This window comes from Alexandromys fortis, unplaced genomic scaffold, assembly GCF_014885135.2.
Source record: "Alexandromys fortis isolate MF-2015 unplaced genomic scaffold, M_Fortis_MF-2015_v1.1 scaffold_88, whole genome shotgun sequence".
Classification (NCBI taxonomy): domain Eukaryota; kingdom Metazoa; phylum Chordata; class Mammalia; order Rodentia; family Cricetidae; genus Alexandromys; species Alexandromys fortis.
In genome coordinates, this window is record NW_026067961.1 from 1,025,857 (window position 1) to 1,047,748 (window position 21,892).

Below are 21,892 nucleotides of genomic sequence, written 5' to 3' on the forward strand. Positions count from 1 at the left end.
CCCCCCCCCCCCCCCCCCCGCCCCGCCATGCTTGGTGGTGCACACCTTTAATCCCAGCACTCAGGAAGGAGAGGCAGGCAGATCTCTGAGTTTGAGGCCAGCCTGGTCTATGTAATAAGTTCCAGGCCCTCCAGGACTACATAGTAAATCCTTGTCTCGAAAAGTAAAAATTTGAAAGATCTGGGGCTGGAGAGATGTCTCAGGGGTTAAGAGCACTTGTTAGGGGACCTGGGTTTGGTTCCCAGTACTGACATGGTAGCTCACAACCATTGTCAGTTCCAGTTCCAGGGGATCTGACCCCCTCTTCTGACCTATGCAGGCACCAATCACACATGTGCTGCACATACATGCATGCATACAAGCTTTACACTAAAACAATTAAATATTAAAAAGAAATGTCTTCAGACATTAAAAATCTGCCTCCAACTCCTTCTGGAGACAATGCCTGGGGCTTGCTTTAGAGAGTAGTCCTGATGGTCTGAGGCTAGCCTTTGGCTAGCCTGAGCCAAGCCTAAGGACCGTCCACCACCCAACCCCCACCCTGAGCTAGGAGGGAGCCCAGGAAGACCTGGAAATGATTCCTGCACAGAAGAGCCAGACTCAAGGAATGTGGAGAAGCAGAACGGGACAGCTGGGGGCGGGGAGGGGGCACAGGAGGACTGGAGGGGGTAGAAATGAGTAAGGAAAGGCAGGCCAGCCTCACGGTCCCCTTCCCATGGGACCCTGTGGCTGTGCTGTGCACGCTGTAAGATCCTCCCTCCCCCATCTTGTCTGGGGACAGGGCAGCTTCAGGAGACATCTGATGTGTCCAGCAAGCCTCTCTGCTATCTGACAGGACAGGTACCCATAGCCCTCAGCCCTACTCTCTGGGGTCCTAGGCAGGTTGTTTGCCAGGCCTGTGGGTGTGGTGCCAGGCTGGGAACGAAAGCCACTCCCAGCAATGGCTCACCTGACAGATTCCCTTTGGGACCTTCTGAGCCTGGAATGGACTTTGTCCTCTACTGGGAGAGGCCACCGCCTGCCAGGGCCTGTGCTGTCCTGCACGCCCGAGACACTAGCTTATGAGTGATGGGTGTTTGTTGGTAGGAGAGGAGAAATACTAATGACCCTGGGCCCTTCTGTGTGGTCCACTCTTTCTGAGCAAAACCATCACTGTGTAGTCTGTCCTGGGCCATCAGAAGACACTAAGCCAACTTCCCCAGACCTTGGTGAACCAGGAAAGTTAACATAGGTGTGAGGCCCTGGTTGGTGCAGCCCTGCCCCCACCACTTATGTGATAAACAGATGCCAGCTCCCGGGGGAGGCCTGGTGTGACTGCTAACATCCTCAGCCACAATTTGGAATGTCCTTAGGAATGTGCCCTCCCTTGCCTTTGGTACACCAGGCCCCAGCCCGCCCCTCCCTGGGGCCTCTGCCCCTAGGCTGCACTCAGCTTCTTGGGATAGTTTTAGCCAAGGGCTTCTATGTGAAAGAGCCTGGGGCTTCAGAGGGTGAGCTGAGACACACCAGCTTCCTGGGTGCCTTGTGCTTTAGCAGTGTGGGTTAACATCAGCGGTAGGACCAGCTCTGTCCCCTTCAGGGAGGGACAGCTGGGCAGGGTCTTGGCACCATTCTGTGCTCTGAAATGCTGGGTAGGATAGGTCTGTGACCTGCCTGGAGCTCTGGGGTGGGCATGATCCTTCTTATAGGCTGGAGTCACCAGTTCCTGCGGCCCTGAACTCACCCGAACAGCCTTGGTGCCCACCCCCACCTCTGGTAACCCCAGGGTAGCCATCCTTTCCAGTCCCCTCAGTCCCTCTGTCTCTGTCAGACTGGGCAAGTAGGTACCACACCCTGAGATATGTAATCGAGGGACAGTGCCCAGGGCACATGACAAGGGGGCACTGTGTCCCAGTGCTGAGCCCCGAGCCTCACCCCTGATGTAGGTGGGCGATAGACAAGGAGTTCCTCGAACTGTCTGGAAAACAAACTTCCCCTTTGGAAGGCATTTCTAATAAGTTGGGATTGTTTGGTTTGGTTTTCTTTTCTCTGAGATAGTCTCAAGGTCTGTCAGTCTCTCTCTCTCTCTCTCTCTCTCTCTCTCTCTCTCTCTCTCTCTCTCTCTGTGTGTGTGTGTGTGTGTGTGTGTGTGTGTGTGTGTAGCCCAGGCTGACCTTGAACTCAACTCCAGAGCCTCCTGTCCCAGCCTCCCCTGAGGTTGGGGGGTGGGGTGGGTGTGTATCCACAGCCCTCTAGGCCTACACAGCCCTCTTAGGCTCATGTCTTCCCCTCCCCACCCCACCCCACCCTCTTTTTTTTTTTTTTTTTTGGTTTTTCAAGGCAGGGTTTCAGATCTGCCTGCCTCTGCCTCCTGAGTGCTGGGATTAAAGGCGTGTGCCACCGCTCCCAGCCTGTTTGTGTCATTTTAACCTATATAAAGTTCTGAGTTTATAAAAGCTTTGATGTTGGCTCCTTTGTTTATAGAAAACTTTAAAGGGAAAATATTTAGGAAGGGAGTGTCCCCCACTTTACATTAGGGTCTACAAGGTCTGCGTGCCGGCCTCTCTCGTTACTAGTGTGGTATTTGGTTCAGAAAAGCCTTGGCTGGTGCTCTGTGGCCCCTGCAGCCAGCCAGGGCTGTTTTAGTGGGCTTTGCAGGTCATTTAAGAGCCTGTTAGGAAATCCTCAGGCAATGCCTTTGTTCTTACTGAGCCCATTTTACAGATTCACCTGTCATCATTGAGGACCCCAGGTTTCCAGGCCCCCAGCAGGGCATCCTGACGCGGTTGAGGACCTCCAATCACGGAGGTAAGTGGCAGCAATGAGGACAGTTGACCCTCAGCAGACAGGCCAGTGTGGATGACTGGTTCCCACACAAAAGCCTTTACTCTGGCTTCTGCTGTATCTGGGTCAATTCAGCTCTGCTCACCTCAGTCTCTGGGTTACAGGGATTCCCTACCCAGGGGGGACACTTGTCCCTTCCAGTAGCATCCCCCCCTGTTAGCCAGAGCCGACCGTAGGACCTTGCTGCACCCAAGGGAGAAGAAATAAACAGGTCACTCTGGAGACCACTGCCCAGGGCTTCCTACTGTGGGTGGGGTCAATTCTGAGGACGAAGTCAAAAAGGGGCTTAGGGCACATGCACTGCTGGCATGGACAGGTGAGGTGGCTGAGGGGTAGCATATTGGCGATGGCCGTCAGTTCCTGTGCTGGGCACTGAACCCCCTGAACAGTGGCTCAGGCTGAAGCTCCCTGCTGCCGTTCCGTTTGCACTGTGACCCAGGATTTACCTTAGGACCCCCAAGGCTGGGATTGTGAATCCCTATAGCACGAACAATAAAAACTCAGAGACAGAAATTGGGGTTCATCGTGAAAACTATAGAAAAGCAAGGCAGCCAAGCCGCTAGAGAAGTCTTATCTCTACAAAGACTGGGCAATCACAAACTAAGCAGACTAAGCCTGCCTCTCCTCTCATTTTTTTTTTTAAGATTTATTTATTGTGTATACAGTGTTCTGTCTGTCTGCTTGCTGGCCAGAAGAGGGCACCAGATCTCATTATAGATGGCTGTGAGCCACCATGTGGTTGCTGGGAATTGAACTCAGGACCTCTGGAAGAGCAGTCAGTGCTCTTAACCACTGAGCCATCTCTCCAGCCCTCATTTTCTTCTATTCCCTCTACTGCTGGGTTTAAGGGCGTATGATCCCTAGTCCTGGGGTTAAAGGTGTAGGCCACCACCACCTGGATTTATTTCTGTATTGATCTTGTATAGCCCAGGGAGGTATTGAACTCATAGAAATCCATCTGACTGTCTCCCAAATCCTGGGATTAAAGGTGTGTGTCACCACTGCCTGACCTCTAGTGGCTTTAGCTTGCTCTGGTCTTCAGGCAAGCTTTAGTTATCAAAATACAAATAATAGACCACTACAGACCCCTGACTTCAGAAACACGGAAAGGACAAATGTATATTGGCGAGTGTTATGAGAAGAGGTTTTGGAGCCAGCCTTGGTGCTGTGGGACATGGGCTTGGCTGGGAGAAGGGGATGCAGCCAGGCTGTACTTGGATCCTGCTCTCTTCATCTGTGTGGACAGGAAAGCCATGGTCAGGTAGTGACCTCTTCTTCCACACGCCATCCTGCTTGCTCTTTATCACGTAGTCAGGGTCAGACTTCCAAGGGCATCCCTAGCAGGTCCCTGGGCCTCGGGGTAGCCCATCCCCTTAACAAGAATGCAGAGCCAGACAGGGCCATGGTCACATCCACAGCATCTGCAGCAGGCTCAGGGAACTGTAACTGTTTCCAGGCAAACCACACACAAGGTGCCCAGGCATCAGTAAGGGGCCTAGCCAGGATTCTGGTCCTAGTCTATGGGGCCTCTGGGCCCAGCCGCAGACATGCCCTTGTTTGCACCCTGCCCAGGACCTAGTAGTAATGTCAGAGAAAGCAGGGTGGTCTCTGAGGTCCAGTCCAGCCACAGGCCGTCCCCACCAGAGAGTAGCTGTGTGTCTGAGGCAGAGTCTCAGATAAGCCCAGACCCCAGCTTCCCTGCACACCTGTAGTGCAGTTACACCACATCCCTGGGGTCGCTCCTGGTGAGCAGCCACAGCCAGCCCCGTTCTCCCTGTCCTTGCCTGGGAGCTGTTAGGAGAGGATGCTGAGAAGAAACAGAATTGAACACCGGGGAAGGCTGTATGTGGGACATCCCTCTGAGCCTCTCACCTCTTGCCTGCCTCTCTCTCTAGGTCCCCTCTGCTACCCAGCATGTCCCAGAGACATTCTGACAGCTCTCTGGACGATAAACTGTTGGAATATCGTTTCCATGCAGAGCTGCAACTCGATGCCAATGGGAACCCTATGCCGAGGCTCCCCATGGTTCGTAACTCCTTGAGAGACAAGACCAATGCTGCCTTTGAGCCAGAGGCCTCCGGACCCCTGCAGGTGCCCCCAGAAGATGAGGAGCCACGACCCATCATCCTTAGCACTCAGAGCCCTGCGGCACTCAAGATGGGCACCCAGCAGCTCATCCCTAAGAGTTTGGCCGTGGCCAGCAAGGCCAAAACCAAGTCCCCAGCCCGCCACCAGAGCTTTGGGGCAGCTGTGCTCAGCAAGGAGGCCGCTCGGCGGGATCCTCGGCTCCGCTCAGCCCCCAGCTTCTCCTTGGATGACATGGATATGGACATGGGCCCTGGTGTGAATCTGAAGCGAAACATAAGGAACCAGTCCTACAGAGCCGCCATGAAGGGCCTCGAGTCACCCAGCAGCAAAGGGGACTCAGTCCAGCTCAGCCCCAAGCTCCAGGCCCTCGCTGAGGAGGCTGTTCAGCCTCCCGCTCGGTCCCCAGCCAAAAATAAGGTAGGAGTCTGCCCTGACATCAGGGATAGGCAGTGTCATCTCTAAGGTCTCGGGAGTTCACAGGCAAGGCGGTGGTCTGACCCTGTGTCTCCTACGTCTGCGTCACGCATGGCAGCTGCTGGGCGCGGGCTCCTGGCCATCCCACTTGAGTGGAATCTGTTCAAATCTCATGTTCTGGCTAGAGGTTAGGTCATGTTTTGGGGACTCTTCCATGTCCCCAATTCTCTGCAGAGTGGACAGCAGGGGGAATCAGCCACTCTTGAGCCCAAGCATGGAACCAGTCTATTTGATGACAGGTTCAGTGATGCCAGGCACGGGCTACCAGGGGACAAGGAGGGACAATGTGTAGCCCTCAGCACCCACCCGTCCTCCTGTCCTGCTGCTGCCCTGAGCTCTAGGCAGGCCTGCAGTCTCCGGGAGTCTGTTACAAACAGCCACTGAGCAGGAAGGCCACAGTTAAGGAGCAGCCTTCCATGTTCCATCTGCTTGCCCATTGTGTTGTCAGGGTCAGATGGGGAATCACAGCCATTCGAGACAGTTTCTTCCCAGGATACGGGGCTGGGGGTCCTTCTGGACCTTTGCTAGGTGCTTCCCTCAGACTTGGGGTGCCCCAGGCACAGTGCTCAGTCAGCTTCCATGGAGGCCTGGGATGGGCCTTTGTGGCTGTGTGACCCCTAACAGATTCCCGAAACTGAGGCTCAGTTTCCCCATCTGTAAGTGAAGATGGCCGCCATCCAGCTGTAGGCATACTCCAAAACTGAGTTCAGGCCCTTTGTTGCCTAGAGCTGTTCACAGCATCATGGGAAAAGCATGCTCACTTAGACATCAGCTCCCTAGACCCTGAACCACAGCTTGGCCTTGGGAGAAGCAGACACCTGTCAGATGATGGCCACATGGCTTGGCCAGACCACAAACTTCCATGAAGGCCGATCGTGGCTAGGGCAAGGCCTCTGTGTCTAAAGTGCCAGCCACTGTCCTTCATTACGGTTCCCCTACTACATCTGCCTGAGATGCCTGGACCCTTGATAGGCATCCCTGTACCTCAGGAGCTGGATCAGTACCAACACTGTTCCTAGAACAGGCCTGCCAAGGCCTCATTCATTCCTCCACAGTGGTGAGTGCCCTCTTCAGCACACATCCCTGAGACCTGTCACACGCTGGGGTGATAAGCTGTGGCTGCTGCTGAGAGCTCCTGTGCAGAGAGGGGGACTGTGAGGGTGTGGAGGGCTAGCATATGATGGTGCAGGAGGCCCTAGGAGCTTCCTGGGTGAGAGGGTTCCCTGTGGTCTCCCAGCAGCTTCCTGGGTAAGAGGGCTCCCCGTGGTCTCCCAGGAGCCTCCTAGGTGAGAGAGCTCCCCATGGTCCCCTAGGAGCCTTCTAGATGAAAAGATTCCCCATGGTCTCAGGGCCAGAAGGGATACGGTAGAGACTGAGGAAGGATTTGGAATGGAGGCGGTGAAGGGTGGGGGTGGGTGAGAAAAGGAGCTAGCCTAGGTTCAGCTGGGAGTGTCACACTTTCCTGGACCTGTAAGGGGAGTTTCAGGCCCCAACTGGTTCTAAGGAACCAGAAGCAACTGGCCTCTGCTTTCCTGGAACCAGTGTACCTGTGAAAAACCTGGTGTTCCAGCCAAGGAGTGGGGACTGTGGAGATGCCAGTGTAGAGTGGGGATTCCCCAGAGCTCTGCCCTCAGTTTCTAGGGCCCTGAATCAGGGTCAGAATCTCACCAGCAGCCTTCTGCCCACTCCAGACCCCCTCTTCATTCTCATCAGGTAACACCTCTTAACTGGTTTAGCCCCTAGGCGGCCTTCCTGGATCTATAGCAGCCCTCTGCCCTGAACCCCAACTTTTACCTGATCTGGCCTCTACGAAGCTAACATTTAATGTGCACCTTCTACATGTCAGCAAAGCCCCCTCCCATCTCTTCCATAGCTTGCTGTGGGGGAGGGGATCTCTGTCTGGGCTGCCATAGTAACAGAAGGGCAGCTGACCCACGCTTCCCTCTCCACTGACTGGCGAGGTTTCTGTCTTGTCTACAGAAAACTCTGGGACGGAAACGCGCACACAAGGGCTCCTTCAAAGACGGTAAGTGGCTCCCAGGAGGCTGAGGGCCTGGCATGGCCAGGAAGGAGTATCGGTAAGGCCAGCCAGGGACTGTTGGGTCTGAGAAGTTAAGGGCTGGCTGGGCAGGACATTCACTGGACACAGACCCCAGCTGTTGGTGTGAGTGTACATCTCATAGAGTTCCCTTGGACTCCCATCTATGTGACCCAAAGACAGCTTCACATGAGTATTCGGTGGGACCCAGGGTGGATGATGGGGCATCAGGCCTCCAGAGAGGCAGGCACTCATCTCTCTTCTGTGTGTGGACTCTTCCCAGTCTGAAGAGAGCCTACTGAGCACTGCAGCTCATGAGAAAAGAATAACCAATGTTGCTCTATCTTCCTGGTCCCACTGAGGCATGGCAACTGTGGCAAGAATAGCTCTCTGGTTGTCCACAGGCTGTGACACAAGGGTCTGAGTCTCTGGGAAACGGTCCCTGTGTGGACCGGCAGCAGTACCCAGGCTCCAGTGCAGGCTGACACAGCAGCTGCATGAGCTCAGAGATGCCCTAAATTGGGTTGGCCCATGCTAGACTGGGCCGGTAGTATTGTTGGCTCATGGGCAGTGACCGGCATCCTCAGACCTCACCTGAGTACCCAAGCCTCCCCCTCCCAGACCAGGCACAGCTGGCCTTACACAGCTCTGGCTAGTCTGCTTGGCCCCCACCTGGAGTGCCACATTCTACACGGAGCTGCTACCATCTCCCAGCCTGTCCTGTTAATCCACTGTAGGACACAGTGGGCCATAGGGGAGCCTGCATGTTTTTGAGAGCTTTGTGGGGCCCTTGGGAGGATCAGGCTACCCCCAAGCCCTCATGCAGACAGGTGACTCTGCTCTCCCCAGACCCCCAGCTGTACCAGGAGATCCGAGAGCGGGGTCTCAATACCAGTCATGAGTCTGATGATGACATACTCGACGAGCCCTCTGGCCCGGAGGGAGCTCAGAAAGCGGACACCACCATTGTGGTCAAGAGTTATCGGCCTGCCCAGCTCACCTGGAGCCAGCTCCCAGAGGTAAGGAGGCCCCATGGTCTTCCCTTTCCCTAGCTTGTGGTAGCCTGACTCTTACAAGGAGCTGAAACATAGCTTCCAGAGTCACCGGGATATAGTTTGCGTGTGGGACAATGAGTCTGTCCTCTGTCCTGGCATGTAGTTGGAGTTCCTGCTCGGTCTGACCTGAGGGGCAATGTGGACACAAGGAGCCCCCTTCCTCATTGGGGGAGCCTCTCCACTCTCCCCGTACTTCCTACATCTGAAAACAGGGCCATGTCCAGGCCGTGAGGGCCAGGATAGTGACCCCTATCCACTGCAGGCTCTGGGTGTGGCAGGAAATGGCGATGGTGGACTCAGCCTTCCCTTCACTTCAGTACAAAGGAGCTTCTTGTTTGCCTGCTGTGGGGGTGAGGGACCCCCCATGAGAGTGCCGACAGTGGGAGCCAGGCAAGGGTTGCAGTGAGGCAGAGTCTGGGCTTCACAAGTAGAAATGTCCAGCAGGACATATTTATCACCCTGCCGGATGCTAGAAGCTGGGGATGGTGCCCAACATGCTATACTCCGTAACACTGATTGCCTGATATTTAGAACCTGGACTACCCACGCTTGGAAAGCTGCAGGGGACCCATGCAATGTTGGATGTGCCTCTGCCCAGGCTGTGAGTAGAACACAAATGGAGGCAAGGCATAATGCGGTCCGGCCTGCCCCGACATGCTCTATAGCCATAGGCATAGGGGGAGCCACGCTGAGACAGCCTAGGGCCATTGGCTTCAAGAGAGGGAAGAGTGCAGGTGATAATGGCCCATGCCTTCCCTGGCAGGACTGACTCAGCTGCCCAGGTGGTATCTGAGTCATCACCCCCCCCCACACACACACACAGACACATGCATGCATGTGGGTGTGCTTGCATGCGTGCACACACACACACACACTCTCTGTCCGTCTTCCTGGCCTGGTCCAGGACTCTAGAGATGGAGAGGAAGCTAAGCTGGGGAGACATAGACAGCTGAAGGTTCCTGATGGAGGTGGCTGTGCCCTCCAGCTGGGTGTGGCCCAGAGGAGGATACAAGTGGGGGACCTGGCTCCATCAGCAGGCCCATAGCTCCTTTGCTCTTCTCAGGTATTGGAGTCAGGTGTCCTGGACACACTGTCGATGGAAGAACGTAAGAGGCAGGAGGTAAGGCCACCGGGAGTCCCTAGAGACGCAGTGATATCCTCTCCTCACCTACCCTCATGGTCACCTCATGGGCCAGATGACGACTGAGCCCTGAAGGAGCATCAGGAAGAACCAGAGTCCTGGCCGGGGATGAGGGGCATGTGTCAGCCTGTGTTTGATCCCCACCTGGTACCATCTTCCCTGGAAAGCAGAGTCCCTATCACATCCACACAGCCTGAGTTGTGAACCGGAACATGGAGACAGCCCTCCGAAGGGGTCCGCGCCCCCCCCCCATCTTCCCTCCCTCGGTCCCTCCGTCTGTCATCCGTGCATTATCTTCCCATGCAGGCCATCTTCGAGATCCTCACATCTGAGTTCTCCTATCTGCACAGCCTGAGCATCCTGGTGGCCGAGTTCCTGCAGTCCAGGGAGCTGAGGGCCACTATGACACAGACAGAACACCACCACCTCTTCTCCAACATCGTGGACGTGCTGGCCGCCAGTCAGAAGTAAGCTGGGTTGCCCTGGGTCCCCAAGGATGCTGCTTTGCCGTGACTCTAGGCAGTGATGTCAGCAGGGCCCTGGGTTGTACCTGTGGATGGGACACTTGGAGCAGCCACTGGCTTGAGATGGAGCATGGCAACCTCTAAGAGCCCTTGAGAGCTGGCTGTGGGGACACCATGGGCATCCTAGACTCCCATGAAGTGGGGGGGGGGGGCACTTCTCTCAGGTACAGCCTGTGTGACCAATGGGTACCTCACCTCAGCACTGGGGATGGTCAGCAGCACCCACAGAGTAGTCACCCAGTCAGGTGGCAGCCTCGAGTTTCGGCCCCAGGTCATGTTCTACCCAGCAGTGTCTGGTGGCCTGACCGGGCTCTAGTTGCAGGGCCTAGCATCAGAGGAGAGGCCAGGCATGCAGCGACAGGCTGGTGAGGGTGTGTGTGTGTGCGTGCCTGTATGTATCCTTGCATACTACCAGTGGGTATCTCATCCCAGCTCTGGGTGTAGTGCCTGCCTGTATGTGTTCGCTCATACCTGTATATTTTGTTCATGTCCTTAGCACAGACTGGTCAGGTAGTGTGTGGGGTCAGCCCTTGCTGCTGTGATATTCCAGGAAACCCCAGGTCTCCCTGACCCTTTAGCCTTGGCTTCAGTGTTTGATGAGACCCTCTCATCAGCCCCAGTGGAGTCAGAAGAGGTGCTAGCTCACAGGCCGAGCCCTCCAGACAGAGGATGCTGGCTCTTACATGTCAGGACCAGCCTGGCCCTTGCTGACCACTCAGCAAGAGCACACTGCTGTGGGTGTCCTTTCTCCCTCTGGAGGCTTCAGAGCCATTTAGACAGGGAACAGAGTACCATCGTATCCCTGGAGACGGGCTTCCCGTAAGAGATCCAGTGGCTAACTGTGGGAACTACCCGCTCCTGACTCATCAGAGGAGGGAAGGGGTCCGGGGAAGTGGGTGACCCTCCTGTAGACTCCGCCCCAGTGTGGTCCCTTGAGCCTCTAATTGCTCAGCTTGGTCGTTGCTACCCTGGTGTGGGACTCTCTGGCCTCCTCCCTGGCCATTCATAGCGATCTCCTCTGAGAATTGTGCTATTTGCAGCCAGTAGCAGGAGGCCAGCGCTTCCAGACCTTTCCAGGAAACCCCAGGACTCATGCATTTCAGCTGAGTGGCCTGACCTGCCTGCTTTTGCATGGGGGCGTGCCCAGGCAGCCTCAGCTTCCATTCATCCGTGGGGTCCCCATGCGCTTCTGAGCCTCTGTTAGCTACACAGCTTTTCCCAAGGGCCAATCACCCCCGGAGTGTACTTGTTTATAGGAATTGAGGTCCATGGCTCTGCTGAGTCCTAATGCTCACATCCAAGCCTGGAGGGCTCTTCTCAGATGGTCAGGTTTCCCAGCTCCCTAAACCAGGGCCTACAGACATGGACATAGCTCAGGCACAGCCACCAGGCTGGCTCTATGCCATCCTCCTGCCTGGCTCGTAGGGGGTCAGAGCTGGCAGTCTCCCCAGGACCTCTACCAAGAGCCCAGGCCTCCTTACTTGTCCCTTATGGGTTGGACTCCATGAAAGCAGATAGTTGTGAAGCCTTGCCAGGAGCTCGGCTGGTAGGATCACCTTAGTTTCAAGACCCATCCCTAGAGAGACATGGCCTTCCCTGGGCCTCCTAGGGCCCCAATAATAGGACCCTTCATAGGGTCGTTGCATCTCTGTCCGTGAACTCACACCCGGGGACAGGCACCGGGCTGGATGTTACAGAGGCAGTGCGGAGAGCTGAACGGTTTTGTGGGTCCTCTGATGACTTTGGACAGGTGTGGCCTAGCTTACATAAGGTTTTGCCCGACTCACTGGGCACCCGCCACGTACTGCCTTCAAGGCCGATCCGTGCATACATTTTTGTCTGCATACATGTGTCTGTGTAGGTGTGTGTGTGTGTGCGCCAACACCCATCCAAACTGAGCCTTCGTGTCCCTGACCGCTCCCCACCCCAATGCTGCAGGTTCTTCGAAGCTCTGGAACAGCGGCACAAGGCCCAGGTGTGTGTGGAGGACATCAGTGACATCCTGGAGGACCATGCCGAGAACCACTTCCACCCTTACATCGCCTACTGCTCCAACGAGGTCTACCAGCAGCGCACCCTGCAGAAGCTGTCGTAAGTGGGGCCCTTGTGCTCCCTCCAGGCCCACCCTGTGCAGGCCCCACCTGCACCACCTCTTTCTGAGGTCAAATGACAGAGTTTCCCTGTTGCAGGAGCAGCAATACAGCCTTCCGAGAAGCGCTAAGGGAGATTGAGAAACGGCCCGCATGCGGGGGCCTGCCCATGATCTCCTTCCTGATTCTCCCCATGCAGAGGGTGACCCGGCTGCCGCTCCTGACAGATGTGAGTATCCGGGAGGCTTGGGTGCAGCCGTGGAAACACGCCGGGAGGCCCTGCCTTTTAGGGTTGCCTCTCTGACCTCTTCCTCACACTCATACATCTGTAATTGGATAATTACAAAGCGTATAAGGCAGGGTGATTAATCTTGATCACTTTGCGGTCAGTAATAGGATACCGTAGCCTGGAGACACATCTTTAGGCAAGTGCCCATACGCCCTGGAACTGCAGAAATACCGCTATTCCCGAGGGCAGGGTCCCCTCCCAGAGGTGCAGAGGCCCTTTGTGGACTGTAGATGTCCTGCTGGGTCCAAACAGGAGCCCTCTGGAAGTCCTTGCTTGCCTGAGCACCCCCCCCCCGACTTCCAGAGTCCAGAACTGGTGGGGAGCCCCTGCCCCATGCAGGGCTCCTTGGGAGGGTCTTCACGGCTTCTCTCTTCCCCCAGACACTCTGCCTGAAGACACAGAGCCACCCTGAGAGGTACAAAGCCGCTAGCCGTGCCCTGAAGGCCATCAGCAAGGTGAGGCCACTTCTGCCCCGAACTTTCTGTGGTATTGATGCGGAAAGGGGCTAGATCCAGGGCGGTGCCACCGGGAGGGCAGGCACTCCACAGTATATGTGTAAACTCAACCCCACAGCTGGTGAAGCAGTGCAATGAGGGGGCCCACAAAATGGAGCGCACGGAGCAGATGTACACACTGCACACACAGCTGGATTTTGGTAAGGTCAAGGTAGGTGCCAACCCACCCACTGTACCCTGATGTCCTCCTCATAGGAGTCAGGGGCTTCTGGGGACATCTGCCTGGGTAGGATGGGTGGGGGATCCCTTGAACTTCCCCGACTCAGTAGCAAGGAGGTGTCAAGGCCTCTCCAGGACTGGCCACCCCCCCCCCCCAGCTTAGGCAGAACATTTGGCAAGAGCCAGAGAATCAGGGCTCCTCAAGGCTCTCCTGTAGGGTAGGACAGGACACAGAGCCTTCTCTGGTTCCTGTGGGCCAACTGAATGGCCGTTCCTTAAGGTTCAGGACGACCCCATTGGTTCTCAGTCATAACAGGGAGGCAGGGATTGTCCCTGTCATCGTCCCCACCTTGCCGGGTCCGTTTCCTTTATCTGTCCACTCTATCCCCAGTCTCTGCCACTCATCTCTGCCTCTCGCTGGCTGCTCAAGCGTGGAGAACTCTTCCTCTTGGAGGAATCCAGTATCTTTCGGAAAATCGCCAGCCGGCCCACGTGCTACTTGTTCCTGTTCAACGACGTCCTGGTTGTCACCAAGAAGAAAAGGTAGGGCACTCAGCTGCAGACGTCAGGCTCTATACAGAATCAGGTCTCTGCTTTCCCTCCCTGGCCCGAGAGACAAGTCTCGGGAGCACTCTTGAGGTTAACTGGCCCTGACGACTCTCCTGTGTCCCCACAGTGAGGAGAGCTACCTGGTCCAAGACTATGCACAGCTCGAGCATGTGCAGGTCAGGAAGCTGGAGGCATCGGAGCCCTCACTGCCAGCAGGCAGCAGCCGCAGTTCCTCCGTGCCCCACCCCTTCCAGGTGAACCTGCTACGTAACAGCGAGGGCCGCCAGGAGCAGATTCTGCTGTCCTCTGACTCCGCGTAAGATGGTGGACCCCAGTGGGGGGGGGGGGAGGTAGAGCACACGTCCGGGCGGGGTGTGCTGTACTGTGTCTGCATGCCTACTACATGCTGAGCACCATCGGTGCCCGTAGAACCGTAAGCAATGCACAGCCTGGCTCTGGGTATCTGATTTCCTTGTGGGGATACATCAACTGGTGAATTGCTGTACTGTCCAGTAACCAGGGAGGGAGCTTCAAGGGGAAAAAAGGACAAGTGTGGACGTGACCGATGGGCCTTCACTATTGTCAAGGTGGTGCTTAGGTCAAATCCCCGAGGGAGGGCTCAGCCAGCACTTCTGTACAGCTGTGCAAAGGCCCTGGGGCAACAGCAGGAGCTGAAGCACAGCAAAGGGCAGCAGAGTCCATGAACAGGGACTCATGGACCCCAAGAAGGAAGGAGGGTCTCAGCTATGCTCTCTGTGGCCTCCAGGAATGACCGGGCCCGGTGGATCACAGCCCTCACCTCCAAGGAGAGGCAGTGGCAGGGCATCACCAACAAAGGAGGTGAGTATGGGGTTGAGGTGAACGGGGGTTGTTGCAGCCCTGCGGTAGAGCTGGTCTGTCTAGCTCTCAGGCCACAACCACGGCCTCCCCAGGGTACCTAGCTTAGGGGCTGGACCTCGGCCCCTGTTGTATGTGTGACTATGTACTTGTAGCCACGGCTTAACCTTATTGGTCCTCCATCTGGGGAAACTGAGGTGAGGCCAAAGGAACAGAATAGTCTGTGGGGGAGCACCCCTGGCCTAACTCTCTCCATTTCCCCCAGAGCTGCCCCAGGTGGAGATCACCAAGGCATACTTTGCCAAGCAGGCTGATGAGATCACGCTGCAGCAGGCCGACGTTGTCCTGGTCCTGCAGGAAGAGGACGGTGAGTGTGGTCGGGCCACACCTGAGTGGGTGTCAACCAGACTGGGGTGCAGCCCAGATAAGGGTGCAGCAACCAGCCATGCTCAGCCTGCCTCATCCCCGTAAGCACTTCCTCAAAGGTTGGGGCTGGAGAGATGGCTCAGTTGGCATAAGGACCTGATTTTGAACCCAAGAGCCCACGTAAAGGAAAGCTGGGCGCGACGGCACATGGCCTGTGTCATCCCGGGGAAGCAAAGACATGCTCCATGCCTTTGAGAGACTTATCTCAAAAGTCAGAATGGGCAGCACCAGAGGAACTGAGGTGGTCTCTAGACCTCTATGCACATGGGTGTACGTACATGTATGTGGATCTATACACACACATGTGTAAACACACCACACTCAGGCTTCTCAAAGGGAGGACCGCCAGTACTAAAGTTAAGGGACCAAAGTGAGCTTGCTACTCTGTGCCCTAAGTGAAGCGAATGGGTGTCTGATCTCCTGGTGGTCCCAGCATAGGCCTCTGCAGGGCCCTGGTTGTGCTGGTGTAGTGGGTGCGGATCCCACCCCTCCTACATGCTGGTGTAGTGGAGCTGCCGGGAGGGCCAGGAGCCCAGGTGGCCTTGAGTGTCGCCTCCTTGGCTCTCTCTCGAGGCAGGAGGGGTGGTCAGGCCCTAGAGTAGAACCCTTAAGAGCAGAGGTGGGGTGGGAGGGTAGGAGGGATCCCTCTCACCCACCCGTCTGCATCCAGGCTGGCTACACGGCGAGAGGCTTCGGGACGGAGAAACGGGCTGGTTTCCCGAGAGCTTCTCTCGCTGCATCACCAGCCGTGTGGCGGTGGAAGGCAATGTGCGCAGGATGGAGCGGCTACGGGTGGAGACAGACGTGTAACTGCAGAGCTCAAAGCCAGCCACGGCGGACACGGCTTCAGTCCTTCAACCAGCAAGGGTCTCCGCCCTCCAGGACATGGGAGAGGTTTGTTCCTTGGGCCTTCCCACAGCCTCACGGTTACGAGCAGAACACAGGACATCTATCCATACCTGACACTTGATCTCTCGGAAGGCTTTGAGGCAAGCTCCAGGGCCCACATTCTGGTAGAAGCCCAGCCTGGCCTCTTGCTGGCCATCCCTTTCCTAGTTTTTGGCCACCTGAGCTGCACCCAGGCTAAGAGTGGCACAGGACTGTGGTCTTCATTGAGGACAACACAGGGCCACCTCCCAGATACACCCCCCCCCCCAAGTGAAACAGGAAGGGCCCCTGTTCTGAGAGGACCAGCAGGGATGTTATATATTGTGATAGAGGTTTTAAACAGCATTAAAGTATTTCTTTAAAACTTGGGTTTACACCTGAGCCTAGGTCACAGCCACTTATTGCACTGAAATCCCAAGGTCTAATAGGTGTGTGGAGACTGGCCTCGGGTCTCTCCTTCACTCTGACCCATCTGTCTACCAGAGTGTCACAAGTCTTTGGCTCCTGCTTGTGCGTTCATGGATGGTAATAGCTGAACCTTGCAGGGCTTACCTTGGCCACAGGGTTCTGAGAGCTCAGACACAGTAGGGACACTCTGGTATGGTGATCCCAGTCCCTGCAGAGGCCTCCCTCTCAGGGACCTACAGGCCCAAAAGGCAGCCTCCGTGCTGACTAGGGCCGGGCTAGTTCTCTCCAACAGCCCCCTCAGCCTGGTCCTGAAGCCCCATGGTTTTCTCTGCTTGGCTGGTGCTAGATTGGGGGCGGAACACCCAGCACGCAGTGTAGCAATGTGCCCCGTTCCGAGGTGCTAGCCTTGCTACAGAAGTGACCGATACAGGTGACTCTCCACTAGGTTCAAAAGCACAAATAGCAATGCCCTCCCATCCTAGGCCTTTCTAGACAGGCTAGGGCCAGCTACAGTCCTCACCAGGGTGAACACTCACCCATGTTTGGCTGCTTTGGACGGAGGGCCAGGTCAGAGTTCAGGGAATAGGCATGGCCTGGGTGAGTAGGCATGGACTGTCTGAGGTAGGGCCTAGTACCTCCTTCTGCCTGAAAGAGATAAACATCTCCATCTTCCTCACCCTAACGCTCTGCTTTCTCGGAGCTGCCGGGGTGTCTTCACACCCCGGCAGCAATCTGGGGGCCATGGAGTGGTGTACACGTGCAGTTGCTGTGTGTGCACTGATGTGTGCCTGTGGCAGAAGTGCCTTGATGTAAACCCACTGCCCCATGGGCTCGGGTTTATTCCCACTTCTGATCCTCTGAGGAGTGTGACAAGGAGAAGCGGACCAGTTTACCTCCAAGCACGCTTGGTTGCTAGAATGAGGTGGAACCAGAAGGCTGTGAAGCTCTGACTCAGGACACCTGGGACAGGTGACCCCACAGTCCTGACTCATCTGCAAGTGAAGAAAGCCAAGGAACAAGGATACTGCAGTGCCCGGGGGACGATGGACATCACGCACCGACAGAGGTCATTTGATACAGGGCCAGGTCAGGAAACCTCCCCCACTGACAGAAGCGTAAGGTTCTCAGTGAGGGTTGAGGGTTCCAAGCCAGCCCCACTCCCCAGCCGCAGAAGGCCCATCCTTTGTTGGCACATTTCTGTGCCCCCCTCCAATAACAGGGATCATGCGGGGTACCCTGCCCACCCACTCAGCTGAGGAGACTCAGTCCGCCCCTCCTGCCCACCTGGACTACAGAGAGAGACCTTCCTGTCACAGATGAAGGGCCCTCTGCCCACTGTTGGGATCATGGGCTTGCCGGAGGACATCAAGGCTTCTAATACCCTACCCACTTCCAGGGAGGTCTGTGGTCTGGTTGGGGCTAAGTGGGACCAGAGCCTCAGGTGCCTGGTGCCCTGACCCACCTGCAGCGGCGTTGCCAGTCATGGTTCAGCGGCTGTTGATCTGTGGGGCGTTGGGAGCCCTGGTCCTTCTTCTCAGCCAACCTCTGTGCCTTCCTCCATATGAGCAGAGTAGACCAGGCTAGGCCTGGTGGGCGTGCACATCTTAGCTTGAGTCAGAGCTATCTGAGGCATAGGGATGGTTCGAGTGCCGTGGACCAGTTCCAGAGACAATCCAGGCCTCTGGCCTCTGGCCTCTCCTCCAGGGAGCGTGAGAAAAATGAGTCCAGCTTCAATACCATGTGCACTCAACTGCACCTTCACCCGGCCTTGGGATTGCTATTTCCCTCTGCTCACCAAGCTCATTTCCAGTCCTTCCAGAACATCCCTGACTCTGCCAGGCTGCCTCGCTCCCACCGCCATGAGCCACCAGATGGCGGTGGTTTTTCCTCTCAGGCCCCCTGGTGGCCATAAGAAGCACTAACATGGGGACTGCACTTGGGAGGGACCCAAGCTCTCCAGCTTCTCCTAAGACTCTAGCTTTGCCCCCAAGAAAGCAAAGCCACAGTTAGGATTGCCATTCTGGTGAGAATGGTCCTCCCATGTCCTTAGCCAGTCATTGTGTTTGGACAATCAATTCCTTGTCCTCATCCCTGCTTGCTGGATGACACCAGACGTCACCCGTCCCTGAACCTCTGACTGAAGAGGCTAAGGCAAATCTGATTCTGTTCAGAGATTGTCCCTTTCATCACATCACAACAAACCCACTGTCTCCTATTTCCCTTTTTCTGAAGTCTACTTATTAAGTAAGTATTTTTATTTGATGTGAATGAGCGTTTTGCTTTCATGCCTGGAGCCCCATGTGGTGAAGCCAAAAGAGGGTGCGAGCATCTCTGGAGCTAGAGCTGTGGAGGGCTGTGACCCACTGCGTAAGTGCTGGGAACTGACAGGACCTCTGCAGTCTGCAGGGGCAGCAATGCTGTTAGTGGCCGAGCCATCTATTCTGTAGCCTACATTCTACCATGTGGGTCCCAGGCTCCAACTCAAGTCTTCAGGCTTGAGTCAGGCACCCACTGAACAATCTCGCCAGCCCCAAGTTCCTCTAATCTCTATTTATGCCAATCCTGGCACTTTTCTTTCCCCCAAAATGTATCCACATTCCTGTTGTAAAGGTGCTAGCTCACGGTTGCCCATCACACTCTCTGTAAAAATCTCCACGCTGTCTATAGCCGCGTCTCCCTTAAAAACATCAGTCTAGTTCAGGCATGGCAGTGCATGCCTGTAATCCCAGCACCTGGGAAGCAGAGACAGGAGGACCTCTAAGTCCACGTCAGCCTGGTCTACATGGCAAACTCCAGACTAGCCAGGGCTACATGCTAAAGCCTGTCTCAACCTCCCAACCAACCGATAGTCTGATGGGCATATTACTCTTCAAAGGAAAGCATTTTGGTTTTCTTACATGTAACTGGGTTGTAGAGCCATCTGCCTTGTGTATGAAGGGCTTGAGTTAGTCCCAGTACCTCCCCCCCACACACACCCACAGCCCTGTCTGATGAATACAAAGATTGCCTATAAATACAGATGTGTATCTGTAAAACATAATTATCAGAGGCACATATATATAACATGTTAAAGCTTGTGCAGATTGGATCATCGCTGTTCAGTCTGCCTAACCGACAGGTTTCTATAGAGAGTGTTACACTCTGTTGTATTTCTCTCTACCTGTGACAGCCGCCGTGTTCTGCGGACTTCTGAGCATTTGCTGTGTGTGTGTGTGTGTGTGTGTGTGTGTGTGTGTGTGTGTACATACATGTGCATGCATGTGCATAGACAGCCCACAATGCTTTGCACCATCACAACAGTAAAACGCCTTCCCCAGGGGCTGAAGAGATGGCTCAGTGGTTAAGAGCAATATTGCTTATAGAACCTGCATGCAATTCTTAGTACCCACGTCAAGCAGGCCATGGTCCTATAACTCCATCTCCCCAGGATCTGTTGCCTCTGGCCTCCACAGGCAGCCCCACTCACAGGCGCATACGTGTACTAAAGATAAACCTTTTTTGAACATGTTTTTAAGACCTCCTTCTGCTCTTCTTGCTATGGTTGTGTTTCTACCTTCCAGCTGTGTCTTTACAAGCTAGACGCCTTTCTTTAATTCTTTTAAAATTACATTTATTTGTCAGGAGGTACGCATGTGGAGGTCAGAGGACAACCTGCAGAAGTCACCAATCCCCTTCCACCATGTGGAAAGCAGGCTCAGGCTGTCAGGCTTGGCAGCAGGTGCCTTTCCCCCGGTCCCCCTTGCCAGCTGAGATCGTAGGATTTTTAGTGCAGTCTGGATCTATGTCTGCTTAGGTCCTGCTAGCCTGCCCTTTCCCTTCCCTAGTTCTTCCTGTCCCTGGACCACTCCCATCACCCTCCTGTGCTGGCTGCAGCTGCTGCCTCCTGGCCTGTTACTCACGGGACCAGCGATGCCCGGTCTCTAACTTCTCTCACACCTCCTCCATGGTGAACCAGTCTGCGGTTGACCTGCACCTGGGTTACAAGGCCAACTTCAGTTCTCTTCGTGATGGCACTGTAGGAACTGTGTTGCGTGGTCTCCCACGGCTCCCTCCAGAGCTCCTCCCAGGTTATTTCCAAATTAGAATCATGGGTGAACCTGCGGGCGTGGCGATAGTTTAGCTGGATATAAAATCGAGCTAATTTTTCAATACCAGTGACAGGACATCACCATTTCCTGGTCGCCTGCCTTCCCCCTGTAGACTTTCTGTCCGCCTGATTCTGAACCCTTTTTCACTCTGGGCACTTTAGAATTCCCCCTTCATTCCCACACTGCCTGCAAGCTATTCTCCACTCAGTATCCTGTCCATTCTGCCTCTAAGTCTGTGTGCAGTGGCCTACGGGCGTGGCTTCCGCTGCTGCCCATCCCACTGGAGCCCACGTGGTGCCCTGAGGTTTTGGCTGCCTCAACTTCTGTGGGAGAGAGGAAGGAGGCAGCCACTACCTAGATCCAAACAAGAGACTACTCCAGGTGGGAGGTGGGGGCAGAGTCTCAGATCCAAGTCCAGCTCTCCCTCAATTTTTGCTGTCCTTGGAGTCCCCCCCCCCGCAACAGCTCTGCTCTGGGCTACACCTGCGGCCTCAGCCTCAATCCATGGGGAGCCCTGGCTCCTGCGATACTGCCTGTCCCTCACCCTGCTGGGTGGGCTGTTTGGGTTAAGCATGGATCCCCTTCCACGCCAGCCCTGCCCTGCCCTCTCTCTCTGAGACGTCCTTCCTACTGGAAGACTTTCTAGCTCTCTGGAGGTGTCTTAGGCACCAGTGTGTTCTCCTTGGCCAGGAGCCAGAAGAATCCCTGCCATTAGAGAGGGGCACAGAACCCACCTGGGCCTCCTGGCTGGGGAGGCTCCCATGTGAGAGCCCGCAAGCCAGCTGCTCTTGGGAGGACCCACACCGAGTCCATGAAAAGCACAAAAACCCAGGCCACGAAGACACCAGTGTGCCTTTAACTCTCAGGACTTTACAAAACTGGAGATCCCATGGCCCAGCGGCCTGAGTCCAAGCTTCCGGGATGGGGTAGCTTCCAGCTGACCCAGGGCCGCGATGGCAAGTGGAATTGCCCATAAATACCTTTACATAAATACGGGCCAGACGGCGTTTCCAGGTAAACAGTTGGCTGGCTGCAGCGGTCTGCGGCCTTAGCACCAGAAGGACCTGTCAGGCAGGTGGGGCCTCGCCTACTCCTGCCTTGGTCCCAACCCAGGTCCCTAAAGAACCAGGATTCTTCAGCACAGCCCACAGGGTGCCCGTGTACATGGAGGCCTGAGGCCTGGTCCTCTTCCCTGGGCTCCTTGCGTTCACCACAGCCATCTTCCCCAAGCCACGAGGCCTTGGTAGGTAGCTGTGTGACCATCCACAGAGATCCATCGCTTTCCGGAGGAGGTGTGGATCCAGGAGTCCTACATCCACACATGTCCTCTCAGTCCCTTGGGCTGGAACATGGTAGTGGTCCTCTGTGGGACTTCCATGAGCTAATGCTTCATGGCCCTGCTGCTGGGTCGCTGGGGTGCCGGTCTGCCGGAGGATGGCTGTGTGGCCACTGGAGACACAGGAAGAAAAGAGGGTCAGCAACAAGGTGCGGTGGGAATCC

The 21,892-nt window shown here is 55.6% G+C and overlaps 2 protein-coding genes across 7 annotated transcripts in view; one reads left to right on the forward strand and one right to left on the reverse strand.

The window, feature by feature from the left end:
* The window catches only part of Arhgef16 (Rho guanine nucleotide exchange factor 16), a 23,316-nt gene extending 4,744 nt beyond the window's left edge, over positions 1-18,572 (forward strand). For all 3 annotated transcript variants that reach the window (XM_050153326.1, XM_050153327.1, XM_050153328.1), the window contains exons 2-16: positions 2,704-2,787; positions 4,719-5,328; positions 7,366-7,411; positions 8,273-8,442; positions 9,542-9,598; positions 9,926-10,086; positions 12,082-12,234; positions 12,333-12,462; positions 12,903-12,977; positions 13,096-13,188; positions 13,588-13,739; positions 13,873-14,061; positions 14,512-14,585; positions 14,848-14,949; positions 15,679-18,572. In XM_050153326.1, coding sequence (XP_050009283.1) covers positions 4,738-5,328; positions 7,366-7,411; positions 8,273-8,442; positions 9,542-9,598; positions 9,926-10,086; positions 12,082-12,234; positions 12,333-12,462; positions 12,903-12,977; positions 13,096-13,188; positions 13,588-13,739; positions 13,873-14,061; positions 14,512-14,585; positions 14,848-14,949; positions 15,679-15,818 — 2,133 coding nt within the window. In that variant the 5' untranslated portion in view covers positions 2,704-2,787; positions 4,719-4,737 and the 3' untranslated portion in view covers positions 15,819-18,572. The remainder of the gene's footprint in view (positions 1-2,703; positions 2,788-4,718; positions 5,329-7,365; positions 7,412-8,272; positions 8,443-9,541; positions 9,599-9,925; positions 10,087-12,081; positions 12,235-12,332; positions 12,463-12,902; positions 12,978-13,095; positions 13,189-13,587; positions 13,740-13,872; positions 14,062-14,511; positions 14,586-14,847; positions 14,950-15,678) is intronic.
* Positions 18,573-19,532: 960 nt separating this feature from the next.
* Megf6 (multiple EGF like domains 6) overlaps positions 19,533-21,892 on the reverse strand; it is a 95,509-nt gene continuing 93,149 nt past the window's right edge. For 3 of the 4 annotated variants that reach the window (XM_050153324.1, XM_050153323.1, XM_050153325.1), the window contains one exon: positions 19,533-21,841. In XM_050153324.1, the coding sequence (XP_050009281.1) occupies positions 21,774-21,841 (68 nt within the window). In that variant the 3' untranslated portion in view covers positions 19,533-21,773. The remainder of the gene's footprint in view (positions 21,842-21,892) is intronic. The other variant, XR_007593756.1, reaches the window with a different exon arrangement.